Source organism: Odontomachus brunneus, unplaced genomic scaffold (genome assembly GCF_010583005.1).
Source record: "Odontomachus brunneus isolate Ranch 3 - 2012 unplaced genomic scaffold, Obru_v1 Obru_scaffold_015, whole genome shotgun sequence".
NCBI classification, from domain to species: Eukaryota; Metazoa; Arthropoda; class Insecta; order Hymenoptera; family Formicidae; genus Odontomachus; species Odontomachus brunneus.
Window position 1 is genome coordinate 1,223,751 of NW_022639465.1, and position 14,389 is coordinate 1,238,139.

Below are 14,389 nucleotides of genomic sequence, written 5' to 3' on the forward strand. Positions count from 1 at the left end.
CAGCGTCTTAAAATAGACGTAGGGAACGTAGTTCCACCTTAAAAATGGGTGCAGATGGCGCATTGAACAGCGTGAAAATCGGTGTCGGTCGAAACGCATGGCGTGGCCGGGTGTATATCAGTTGGACACGGGGCAATTGGACACAGTCCAATCACAAGTCGCTGTTCCAAGGGACCCTACAAATGTCTCTAATCACACGGTGCTGTGATTGGCTGTATCCAAATGCACCGTGTCCAAGTACACCGCTCCCGGCGTGGCCACTCTCAGGTTTCTCTCTGGTATAGACATCTGTGACTTAGAGTCATCGTCAATTTTGTTTTTATTTTTGTGATCCATCCTCGCATTAAAAGCTGTGTTCCGAAATTCACTGCCAGTACTGAAAATCTATAGTTCATGTTACGTTATATAATTTTAGTACTAGCAGTGAATTTCGGAACGCAGCCCAAAACATTAAGTTTTTTTTTGTATAAATAAACCACACTGCAGCTGATAAGAACTGGGTACCTATTATGGACTAAGTTTACACGGCAGCTTAAAACCGGTTTAGTAACTACTGGGTGCTTTCCAATTGCTTAACATTTCTTGACATACACGTACACAGAAATGCACAAAGTGTAACGTTGTGCACGACTCAATTGAAACAATGGGTGCTTTCCAGTTGCGTACACTGTGTTACACAAAACCAGTTTATTGGTTGCATATTATCTTACAAGATATTTTAGATAATATGTGACCAATAAACTGGTTTTGTGTACGTGTGTGTCAAGATGTATTAAGCAATTGGAAAGCACCCATTGGGTCAAGGACCATCTATATTCTGGTGCCACCGACAAATAGTATCTGGATACAGTAAAAATTTTAAGAACATACGGCAAACATAAATTACTTTGCTTGAATAAAAGTGCAATGTAGAAGCAAATATTTCAAGGACTCGAGGACATTTTAACTTTTTTTTTTAATAGGCGTTGCATTTTCATGCTTTCAGGGACAGCCCAACAAAAACAGGAACGTTCTGTCCACGTTGAATCCACGTAAAGAAGTCAATTCCATGTTACTTCCACTTCGATTTCACGTCGATTCCACGGACATTCCCATGGGGAGTGAGCTACAAAAAATTACGACACTTAATTACGATAAAAGTATCAATATTTATGTTCAAGTATGCTATAAAAAATCTTAAAGAAATGTTTTTATTATGTTATAGAAATACAAAGTTACAATTTCTACAATTACTGCAGTTATAAGTATAATTTCTCATTACTGCATTTCATATTAATACTTACTGATAACAGTTTTTCAGCATTTTTTAATATTAACTTTTTATTGTTTAATTCCAAGAGCTTAATACTTTTAAGATTGGTCACACGCTTTTTTAAACGACGATTTTGCTGTTGAATCACTTTCATTTTTTTTTGCAACATTTCAATGTGTCTTATGGCGACATTCCACATTTTTTTTGCTTTTTCTGGGCTTTCTAAGTCGGTGTAATTGCAATCACCAACGTAACGTATGTGGAAACTTTCAAACTGTTCTGGAGGAGTCACAGTCTGAACACTAGCATCTTTTTCGTTATTTTTAACTTTATTCAAATCATGTATGCTGTAATTAATTTAATGCATTTAACAATTATAATACAGATAAAATAAATATTTAAATACTGTTAATCTATAAAATAGTATGCAGTTATTTTATACCTCAGTGGTGTCTGTTTTATAAGTTTCTGGCTGATATTTGATATTTGTGATTCGAATATTGTTGGTACTGATCCCTTTTTTATATGCTTCCGTTGATGCATACCACCAGGAGGATAAAAGAAACATGTATTCACAAAATGTTGACTACAGAGTACCGCTGTTTTAGAGGATGAAAAATTGAAACCCACAGCAGAACACCAAGCTTTATTAAGACTTTCATCTTTAGGAAACCTAATAAAACCGGTTGCAACAGAAATAAATAAAGAATAAAATGTCTTTCTGCAAACAAAATACGAATATTATTTTAAGGTTATGAACATACTTGTGAAAGGAGATGTCATGTTTCTCAGGGTGTAATTTATAACCACAGGCGCAACATGTCTTCATTATAAATATCAAATATAAATTGTCTTCATGTCTTCATTATAAATATCAAATATAAATATAAAACAAAATGACAACAGAATAATATAAATTTTTCTAATTACTTTTGGTTTGCAAATCTTCATACGACAAATGCAAATCTTCATACGACAAATGCAAATGCGAAACGAGGAATGGATGCGCGCGCAACAAGAGAAAGAGGGAAAGAGAGAAAAAACAACCCCTCTATTCTTGTTCTCTTTCTATACGTTGGCTTTACTCGCTTAGACGGCAGAACAAAGACATTCGGAGTCCATGCATTATTATTATTTCTTTATTCGATTCTCTAACAGCACAGATGTCCATAACGGAATAAATTAAATAATAACCCAGACAGCACAAGATTTCCTGAGGACATTCTTAGGATGTCCTGAGGATGATGAAATGTCCTCAGGACTTCCTTAGGATGTTTTCTGGATATTCCCTGGATATCTGTGCTGTTAGGGTTGTTTAGTCTCTGGTATTATTCGCATTATTATAAATTACCAATTTCAATAAGATGAATTGTGGGGCAGATAGTGCCCTTTGAGTTACCTTGATATCTTTAATGGTTGCCGAGAAATGCGCAAAAAATGCAATTAGTAGTAAAATGGCTGTCAACGACATTGGAAAGTACGCACGCTTCCACGGCTTATTTAACGAACCATTATTAATAGTATTATTATAGTATTAGTATTATTACAAATTCTGAATTCCAACAGGATAAATTTTGGATAACATTGTTTTCTTTGAATCACATCGATATCTTTTGTGATTGTCGAGAAATAAGCAAAAAATATGAGCGGCATGTTTAAACATGTATATTTATTTATTGTTTCATATTATCCAAATCCTTTTTTCTTACAAAATTACGCAGAACGCAGAGTAAGGAAGACGGGAGTGATGAGAGATGATCTAGCTTTACGATAAGTTCGCCGCTAGCTCGTTTCGTGCTCTTACGTCGTGCGGTCTGCTTATCAATGGTGAGATCAGGGGGTCGATTGTGTATCTCAAAACGGAGTGAAAATGACAAAAGTGAGCAAATTTACTAGAATATTTGTAACTTCATTGGTCAATGTCTAGTGAATTTTCTCACTTTTGTAATTTTCACTCCGTTTCGAGATACACAATCGACCCCCTGGGGGTCGATTGTGTATCCAAAAACGGAGTGAAAATGGCTGTATTCAGCAGAGGAAACTGCTTTACAACTGTTGTAAATCTGATTTCTAAATTTGATTTCTTTGTAAATCTTGTAAATTTGTGAATCTGATTGGAGTATGCTCTTAATTTTGGTTAAATCCAAGAGTATGTACCAGTCGAATTCACGAATTTTACAACAGTTACAAAGCAGCTTTCTCTGCTGAACGCAGCCAATGACAAAAGTGAGCAAATTTACTAGAATATTTATAACTTCATTGGCCAACGCCTAATGAATTGGCTCACTTTTGTAATTTTCACTCCGTTTCGAGATTCAAATCGACCCCTAGGGGGTGAAAATTATAAAAGTGAAAATTAGTAAAGGCGCACTTTGTTAGATGGCGTTTCGAAAATGCGCCTAGCTCTGGCCACTAAAATCAGGTTGGTGGCCGCTTTCAGGCTTCTCTCTGGTATTGCTCTGACACGCTCTACAATGCTAGATGGCGCCAGGCAGGCCGTTAGTCGAATTTCAACGCGTTAAACGGCTTGGCTATTATTTTCCAAAGAGTAGCTTATGTTTTCCGTTGGAAAAGAGTCCGTTGCGAGCCATTATTTTTAAACAAAGTCAAATAAAATTAAACAGTAAATTGAAAGTTCTTTTATTTTTGCCTGCAGGAGCCATAAATCCAAAACTGTGACGTAATTTTCGACTATGAACGTTTTGTACTGCTGCTGGAAATCATAATCCCCAAATTTCAAGCGAGTTGGCCAGATTCTAATTTCCTCATAGCATAAGATCTTGAAGGGATATCTTGGGGACTTGTGTAGACATTTAGAAGTCCTCGGAATACTACATGGAATGAAAAATCCCGGGTCTGACAAGGAAAAAATCAATTTTTTACCGTAAAAACGTTTTTATTCTTCGGTATAGTCTCTATCTAGAGTAATACACTTAACCCAGCGGTCCTCCAACATTTCGATGCCCTTCGAAAAAAACGATTTGTCGAGGTCTGCAAAATAGGCCTCCGTTTCGACGATGATCTTAGCATTCGACGTGAATTTCTTTCCCTGGAAGAATCTTTTCAAGTTTGGAAACAAATAATAACCGCTGGGGGCCAGATCTGGAGAATACGGAGGGTGGGCCAATTCGTAGCGCAATTCATCCAATTTGACCGTCGCTTTCACCGATGAATGTGCCGGTGCGTTGCGTGGTGGAACAGCACTTTTTTTCTTGCCATGTGCGGCCGTTTTTTCTTGATTTCGTAGTTCAAACGGTCCAGTAAAGCAACGTAGTAGTCGCCCGTGATGGTTCTTTCCTTCTCCAAATAATTAACGTAGATTATTCCGTGAGCATCCCAAAAAATGCTGGCCATAACCTTCCCGGCCGACTATTGGGTCTTCAGACGCTTCGGACGACTGCTATCTGCTTCCAACCATTCTGCAAACTGCCGATTGGACTCCGGCGAGTAATAGTGGATCCATGTTTCGTCCATAGTCACAAATCGACGCAAAAAGTTCTGTCGATTATGCCGGAACAAGCCCAAATCGCGCTCGGAATCGTCAACACGTTTCTGCTTTTGGTCCGGAGTGAGGAAGCGCGACACCCATCGCGCGGTTAGCTTTTTCATACCCAAATGTTCGTGTAAAATGTTGTTTACGCATTTAATGGATATGCCTATCTCTTGCAACTTCGCTTTCCGATCTTGCAAAACAATCAAATGGATTTTTTTGATGTTTTCCGGTGTGGTGGTCTCGGAGGGACGTCCACTGCACTCAGCGTCCTTGGTGCTGGTACGGCCACGTTTGAAGTCCGCAAACTAGCGTTTCACGGTTGTAATCGATGGTGCGGATGTGGGATAACATTTATCCAGCCACTCCTTGGCCTGAACGGTTTTTTTTCTCATCAGAAAACAATGTTTTATCAAAACGTGAAACTCACTTAGGATGTTCTGAAGACTTATGCGAACATTTAGCAATCCTCTGGATGTCTTTGGGGCATCTTTTAAATCTTGTGCTATGTGAGTTGTTAAAGCAGCTCAGAAAAAGCTTTTTGTCAGAAATTTAATATTAATAAAAATATAAACCTCAGAGCCTTGTACAATGAGACGTTAATCATAAGCCATAAGCAAGATCACCAATCACAGTCGATTATTTTTGAAAATAATCGTCTGTGTGATTGGTTAATTTGCTTGTGGCTTATGACTTATTGTAGAAGGCTCATAAGGTAACACATACACGTATCAGAAACGTTTTTTAAACGTATCTATAGTTTCAGAACCGTAAAGCACCAATAAGAAACGTTTTAATAAGAACTTTTCTGAAACCTTATTTATGAAACGTTTATAAGAGGTTTCTTCAACGATTTTTTTCGCAAAAATAACGTTTCATTTAACGTTTTTTGAGTGGACATTTTTACTTATGCGAAACGTTTCAGAAACGTTATGAAACGTTTTGGAAACGGTTATGAAACGTTTAGTTTTAACGTTTATAAAACATTTCTAAAACGTGTCTGTGCTACCTGGGTCTCTAAAAACTACACTAAAGCGGGAAGCACACACCTTTACATAATGCATAATGCGCAACGCATAAGCGAATAGATCAATCAGGATCCTTTATTTCCATCCACTCTCCTCGTTTTCTTGCAGAATGCATGAAGCATAATACAGAAAGTGTTGAAAAGTTCGTAAGGATGAATTTTGATGGTTATGGGTTAGTTGTAAGAGAAGTGCACGTATGCGAAACAATAGAAGAATTACTTAACCTCTTTCAGAACATATCTATCAAAGTAAATTTAAGTGTCTTTATTAATATTTATTTCCTTTCGTGTTATTAAATACGAGATCTATTATAAAATGATCTCCTTTTGTCATGTCGTACTTATAAGATTTGCCAGGTCCCTTAACCATAAAATTTGTATGCGCACATGTGTGTGCGTTATGCGTTCTGCGTTATGTTCTGCGTTATGTTCTGCAAAACTGTATGCTTCCCGTTTTAACGTATCGTAGATGCGGGCTTACCGCCACTGCGACGCGCGCCGCAATCGAGCGACAATTCGATACTCTCTCTCGATACCTCTCGCGACTTCTCATTTGCGAATCACCTGTTCGTGCTTGGGGCGCGGACGCGCGTGCGTACGGTGGCGCCGCCGGGCGACGCAACGTCGTACTCAGTGGCAGGCAAGATGGCCGAGCAGTGGTGACGGGTCGTGGTATGCACGGCTGCTGGACTCGCGATCACGGTGCAGCGCGAATGGCCTAGCGATGGCCGAGTACAACATCGATATCGGCAAGCTCCCGGAGGACGTGCGGGAGAAACTCGCCGAGTTGGATCTCGAGCTGTCCGAGGGTGAGTGACTTTTCTTTTGACCGATCGGCGAGCGATGCGATCATCCGCCGCCCCTCGCGTTGCGAACCCTCATCCGTCTCTGCCTCTTCTCTCTCTCTCTCTCATTGTCCCTCTTTCTCGTTACCTTGCTCGCTCTCACTCTTCCTCTCTCTTGCTCCTCTTCTCTCCTCTCCGCTACGCTCTCTCTCTTTCTCTCTATCTCGCTCTTTCTGACTCACCCCGTGTTACACCGAGACAGAATCCCCTAGAAGCCCCCGTTTGTTGATAAAATCGATAACACCTTACGGCCGTTGCCGTCTCCGTTCCCATGCGAGGAGACCGCGAGACCGCGCCGCGGTTTTTCAGGGATGCTCCGGCGACTCGGTGTGTGGCGCCGGCGTTCTTTTAATAAATCGAGCAATGACCGCGAGCGCATTAGTTGAAAATCGTTACCGCTTCGAGTCGACCGAGACGACCGAGACGCAGCGCGCGTGAGAGAGAAAGAGAGAGACATGAAGGGGAAGGAGGAGGGGGCGCGGCGATGCGCGAATCTCGAGATCCGCAGAGACACGGTGTATACGTAGCGCAAATATCAATAACGGACACGCGTTTGGCATTTCTCGTTATCTAATTCCAAACAATCACAATGGCCGACCATCCCCTTCGATATCTCGCGGAGACGTGCTCGGGGAGCTCCAGACAAGCCCGCGTCCCGATAGCCTCACTTACGCTGGTTACTTTTGTGCGTTAGTAATGTTATGTATCCCCTTGAGACGATATTATATATCACACTACTTCAAGTTTCGTGTATAAAACCGAAGAGACGTCAACCCGAGATCGCCCCAACTTTGCAGTTACAGTTTCTGAATTGTCATGCAATCTTCCTGTTTTCCTACTTTCAACGAATATCTTCTTCTTTTCATATCTGGCCTAGAAGCGATAGGATAGAAACGCGCTACAGCTGCGTTCTTTCTGAGTTATCTCGTAACCTTTTTGCTTTCTTCTTTCATCACACTTGAAATATTTTCTTCTCTTTTTCTCTCTCCGTATTTGGATTCGATGTCGAGTAAAGTGTTGGAGCGCGGAAAGTCGCGAAAACGAACGTGCGTAAGTCGGATTTCAGGATTCGTCGAGTCCTCGTGACCGGGAATTTTTCCAGCGACTTACGCATTGCGACAATTTCAAACAAACACAGAGGGAGAATGAAGAAAAACTTTATCTCTCTTTGGACACCTGCGTGACTACCGCGCGCGCGTGCGACGTTTCGCGCGTCCTCGTTTGATGACATTTCTTTTTCGCTCGCGACCAAGGTTGCGGAGGCTCGTTTCGCATAGACACACGGACTTGTCGGCCGTGTCGTAAAATTACACTGACGAGATCGGGCGTCGTGTACAAAATTACGCACGAGCTCTCCGGCTCGTCGCAGGTGCCGCGCGCAGGTTTCGGGTTCTCTCTCGCCGCTGAGCGGCATATAGTAATGCAGTCGGGAATGCGCTTATTTGCATTCGTAGTTAGGACTGTTGTAACGAGAAAGCGACCGGTTTCTCGAGTCGTCGTCGTCGTCGTTGTCGCCGCTGCGACTGCTGCTGCTTCTGTCCGTGATAAGCAAGTGTCCCTCTTTGGGAAATTTACGGAGTCCTTCACACGCGCGTCGATCCGCTGACGTAACGGGAAGTCGAAATAGCCCGTCGTGCATTGATCAGAAACTCGCGAGTCGCGTTCGATAAACACCGACAACGAGGACCGGTCCTTGCGGAAACACGTCGCGTGTCATTAGCGGAGTGCCAATTTGGCAACCGCAACCCTCTCGCTTTCATAAAAGCGCTCCGTCACAGTCATGAAGATAAGTCTGTTCTTTACGGCTACACTCTTTCTGAATTATCTTGTAACCTTTTTTTGTTTTCTTTTTTCACCAAGAGTCGAATATCTTCTTCTTTCCATATCTGTTGTGGAAACGATAGAAGCGCGCTACAGTTGATAAGTTCATGCAATTTATTATCTCTTTCAAACATTACATTTATAATTAATATTCAAAGGAGATACTGCAACTGTCTCATAATTTAATTACTTTTTTTCTGTATATTTTAATTAATATTTAATTTACGAATATTCTATATAATTTACATTGTCTACATGAAAGACGAGCGTGTTTACATCATGTAGAAAATATGTAAGCAATTCGCGTAGATGTAATCGTGAAATGTGCGGCACAACTCGGCTTCAAACAATATCCACAGATTATATATGAAAAAAAATTTTGTTAAATTAATCAAACGTCTGATGAAATATGAACGAACCAGGAGGTCTGTTCTTTGTGGCTGCACTGCTGAACTGGTGCAATATATTGAAGTGAGACAGATATATGTTTTCTCACTCTAACTTATTGCATTAGTTCAGCAGTGCAGCTACAAAGGCCTAGGAATTCCGATTAAAAATACCAGATTTCTGTTCAAGTTAACAATATTTCTGTTTAATCAGAAATCTTGTTAACTTGAACAGAATTTTGATATTTTTAATCGGAAGTTCGTTCATATTTCATCAGATATTTGGTTAACCCAACTAAATTTCTTTTACATGTACACAGATGATGTCTCATAGTTTACGTTTTTGTTCACACATAAATACAGAGAATCATAATTTACACCTAAATGTCCAATCCTGCTATTACGCGGACAGACAAATTGAATTGATCAGAATTAATCAAAGTTCAGAACATCAACTAGACAAATTTGATTACAAGCATTTGGTTAAAGCAACCAGACATGTTTGATTACTTTAACCAAACTAAACAGAATTGTATATCTTACTAGAAATTATATATATTACTTTTATTATATTATATTACTTTTATTAAATTATATTACTTTTATTAAATTATATTACTTTTATTAAATTATATTACTTTTATTAAATTATATTACTTTTATTAAATTATATTACTTTTATTAAATTATATTACTTTTATTAAATTATATTACTTTTATTAAATTATATTACTTTTATTAAATTATATTACTTTTATTAAATTATATTACTTTTATTAAATTATATTACTTTTATTAAATTATATTACTTTTATTAAATTATATTACTTTTATTAAATTATATTACTTTTATTAAATTATATTACTTTTATTAAATTATATTACTTTTATTAAATTATATTACTTTTATTAAATTATATTACTTTTATTAAATTATATTACTTTTATTAAATTATATTACTTTTATTAAATTATATTACTTTTATTAAATTATATTACTTTTATTAAATTATATTACTTTTATTAAATTATATTACTTTTATTAAATTATATTACTTTTATTAAATTATATTACTTTTATTAAATTATATTACTTTTATTAAATTATATTACTTTTATTAAATTATATTACTTTTATTAAATTATATTACTTTTATTAAATTATATTACTTTTATTATTATATTTCTTACTAGAAATTTTATTACTTTTTTAATTGAAATTTGTTTTCTAAGGTGTAGTATTATTTTACTTAAAATTTTATTGATTTGATGTTACATTGAGAGAACTCGCCTTTTATCTTGATAGAATTCGAACCCAAGACCTCCAGAATTGTGAGTCATTTGTCTACGCGTTACGCCATTTCACCAATTGATAGATCTATTAATAGATCTATTGATAGACCTATAATATCTAATGTTATACTGTATAGCTGCGTTGTAATCTGCATTGAATATCAGAATATGTAATTGTAATAAGCAGAAATTCTATTTAGTTCAACCAACAGTCGTTGACTAAACATATCACGTTCATCCAACCATGCTTTCTAGTCATAATAAACAGACACTTGGATCAGCAGTAACCAAACTCTCGTTGTTAAACCTAAATGTTTCGATTGGTTAACAGAATATTTTAACATAACAAAAATTCTGTTTAGTTCAACTAAATCTTGCTTAACAAAACATCTCACGTTAACATCCAACTGCACAGAGAGAAAGCGGTTTGTTGAATCAAATAAATCAATAAATGTTTCTTTGGAATAGCCCAAATCAATTTTTTGTTTGACACAACAAAGACATTTTTTTGGAACTAAGCCGCGAATATTTTTGTTGCGTCAAATAAAATTCTGTTCGATCAATCAAAAAATTCGTTTGGACTATTCCAAAGAAGTGTTTATTTGATTCAACCAAATCGTTCTCTCTCGAGGTTGTTTTTCCCGTGTAGCATTCGAGCTCTCGTTCTTACTGTCACGAACTATTCGTTTCTCCGTTACCCGATACGCGGCATCCCCCGGTGATCGGCGGGTTCTCCGTGAATCCTGCGGTACATGCAACGAACTAGAGTGTCGATTAATCACGAAGGTCATCACCTGACGGTCACGAGTCGGTCCCGGCCGCCTAGAGAGTAGAATACGGCTTGCCGGTTGAACGAACGAGGAAAACGCAATTGCTTGGTCAACTGCGGCCGGCTAGCACGTGGCGGCGGGTGTAACGTAAGCGGCTTACGTCGTCAGCTGTAAATAAGACTTAAGAGTCTGCGTCAGCGGCGTCGCGCGCGCGTGCATCCGCATTAATAAAGAGTAGGACGGCTCCATTGCATGCACGCTCGTCGCAACGTTTTAAACTTCGCCTCGCCTCATTTCGCTGCGCCTTGTCTCGTCGAGCTGTGAACTATGATTTTCATCGGCGCTCTCTTCGCGTGCTCTGATAGCGTTATCGTGCTTTAAAGACGTCGCTCTTCGTTTCACGAAGGAGACGACTCTGCGCGACTATCGATCGATTTGATAAGAAAGAGAGAGAGAGAGAGAGAGAGAGCTAAACAGCAACGGCTGTAACTTTCGACGGATGCGCGGTAGATTTTGTTTTGTAAGTTAAATTTGCGTGGATTCTCTGTGCCCGCGATTCTTTGTCAGTGCACAATTCTTAAGACAAACGCGTTCGTTCGCGTTCCAGATCGCGGCTGACCTTTTTACACCGGCGAGTACCGGCTGGCACAAAATCACAAAAAAGTATCGTGTAACCGGGACTTTACGCTTGCCACGAGAAAGTGACTAATTCGTTTCGAAAGCATAACCGACGAATAATACGCATTAATCACTGCGGACGTCGGCCTACGACGAATAATGGGGGAATGAGACGAAACGAAGGCATATCTCTTGTGTTGTATCGTCGTGAATTTGGCATCTCACGTTTCAATGCCGTAAAATTTGACGCGAGTCAAATCTATTTGTACCCGCAATAGATCTAAGTTCTTTTTAGCTAAACCAGGTTGCACTTTCTGGCACTTTTTGCACCTTTAGAGCGAAACAGATACAGTAGAGATAATAGAAATTGAATCTTGTAGAAATTGAACCTAGTAAAAATTGAACTTTGTGAGTATCTACATGGAGAATGTAATAGTATTTTTCATATAAATTCTTTTTAATTTTACTGTATGTTTCTAGTAGTATGTGCAGGAATAGTCTCACAAGCAAACCTAACCAAAAGTTACACTCCGATTTCTTTTTAATTTGGCACAAATGTAGAAGTACAAAAAATATTTAGGTCATATTTTTTCCTTTTGGTCCACTTTGAGATTTACGACCAGTTTATAATGTTCTCACTCCTATCATCAACAAGTGTAACAAAAATGCATAAGAAATAAAATTGAATACAAGATATAGGAGTTTTTGGTTTACTGATTATGAATATGAAGTCAAATGTATAAAATTATAATTTTTATTATAATTTAATTTTATTTGTATAAATAATCAAATGTTTAAACAAAACATGTAAAAAGTTGAAAAAAAATTATTTATACAAAAAATTTCTGGGTTTGTCAGTAAAAATTATTTTTTACTAATTTCGCACAGATTTGAAATATTTCGGTTGGAATCTCGACTAAAGAAATTTAGAATGATTCATGTCTCAGCTATGCCGATTTTGTTAAAATTATTTAACTATATCTTGTATTGAATTTTATTTCTTATGCATTTTTGTTGTACTTGATGATAGGAGTGAAAATATTAAAAATAAACTGCCCGTGAAACTCAAAGTGGACCAAAATGAAAAAATATGACTTAAATATTTTTTATACTTCTAAGTTTGTGCCAAATTAGAAAGTAATCGGAGTGTACCTTTTGTGTAGGTTTACTTGTTAGTAGGATGTTAAAAATTGCTTGTGAGGTAGACCGACTTCATACTTGTGTTTTTTCTTAATAGCAATTAGTATTTTTATCATGGTGGAAATATATAACCAAATGCTAGAAAGTGAACACTAAATTGTAACAATTATAATTAAATAAAAAGAGTGAAAATTACTAAAATTACATAAAAATAGTAGAATGCTATGGAACTCACACTTAAATTTATCAGAAACTAGAGAATTCTCCAAAAAATATAAGATTCCATAGTTAAAATGACTTTTGAAGTTTGAGATACCACGGGAAGTTGGCACTTATAACTAATTTAGTGGAACGATTGCTGTAACCTATCAGGAAACCCAGATTTATAGCGAGTGTAAATAGAACTTGCGTTAAATCTTGAAAAGTAGGGTGCCAACATCGGATATTTTCACACCGGCTCGCGTTCATGACGCGCAAGGAGAAATGAGATATCGAAAATATGTCATATAATCTTTCTGTGAAAAATTTCATCATTTTATCATCGTTTTACGAATTCTTAATACCAAAGAAAAAATGAAAATTGACAAACAAAAATTGAGAATTTAAGATAAACTGCATTATTACATGCAGAAAAACGCATACTGCATTCAAGTAAATATTGTTTGTAATATTTCCTCAGTTTGTATATCCACAAATCTATCATATGTTTATCTCATACATACCTAAAAAAAGAGTAATTTCTTCATTTAATCACATGATAACGAACTTTTTTAACATTTGTAATGAGTACATTTTAAAACAAGAAAATATTCTTTGTCGAAGATAACTATTATTCAATAAAAAAAAGAAAAATAAATTGAGAAATCACTTTTCTTAGTGATAGTGGAATATTTTTTGTGTGTGCGCTAGTTTCTATTCCAATTTTATATTTCCATTTATTGCCTAACTGTATGTGTACCTCTACAGAAATAAAGACCTTCGGAATTTTATTGCGTTCGTAGCTTCAGTTTGGGTAATTAAGACCGTTCAAGACCGCGGCGTCTTTGTCGCGCGGAACTTCTATATCGCCGGCTATTTGCCGTCGTGATACGCTATTAAGTCATTAGTTCTCGATATGTACGCAAACACGAGCGTGTACACGTACGCGCGAGCGGTTCACCTAGAAAAAGAGAATAGAAAGCGATCTTAACCTACTATTTCATAATTGCCGTGTTATTACGCGCTACCAATTAGAGGCAACGCGTGCATTTATCTCGACGATTTCCGTGGATTCGCGGACGGTTGTTGCGCTGCGATGTTTCTTAATCCTGAAGATTATCTCTGATTTCACACAAACTCATACATCGCGTTCTCGATATCGAGAGAGAAACCGACACAGGAAGATGTATCACTTATAATCGCTCTTCTAGATGGACGTAATAGAAAGAATAATTAAAAGATACAAAAGAAACAAAAATATAAAAATCAAAGTAGCAAGGGAACAAGAAAAGAGAGATATAAGTAAAACTCAACGTCACATATATATTCTTGAAACATAAAATAATAAGATTTATGGGGCACATTCGAGTTCAGTTGACTGGTCTTGCTCGAGTAGCGTGATCGCGCGTCTCGGTGTTCAAAGGGTTAAGTGCGAAATGCGAAGTATCGCGTCGCTCGATACTTTTCGCAAGGGAGTCGATCCTGTTCTCCCGCGGGAAGGACAAGGCGCGAAGAACGGAGGGGAGGACAGGGTTGATTAGCGGCGATT

At 37.6% G+C, this 14,389-nt stretch overlaps 1 protein-coding gene across 1 annotated transcript; it reads right to left on the reverse strand.

Moving 5' to 3' along the window:
- Positions 1-936: 936 nt before the first annotated feature.
- LOC116841431 (THAP domain-containing protein 2-like) lies at positions 937-2,263 on the reverse strand. The gene is made up of 4 exons (XM_032809328.1): positions 2,017-2,263; positions 1,695-1,925; positions 1,284-1,599; positions 937-1,105 (listed from the first exon to the last, which is right to left on the reverse strand). Exons 1-4 carry the CDS (start codon positions 2,079-2,081, stop codon positions 1,052-1,054), a joined length of 666 nt encoding a protein of 221 aa, XP_032665219.1. The 5' UTR covers positions 2,082-2,263; the 3' UTR covers positions 937-1,051.
- Between the last annotated feature and the right edge of the window lie 12,126 nt (positions 2,264-14,389).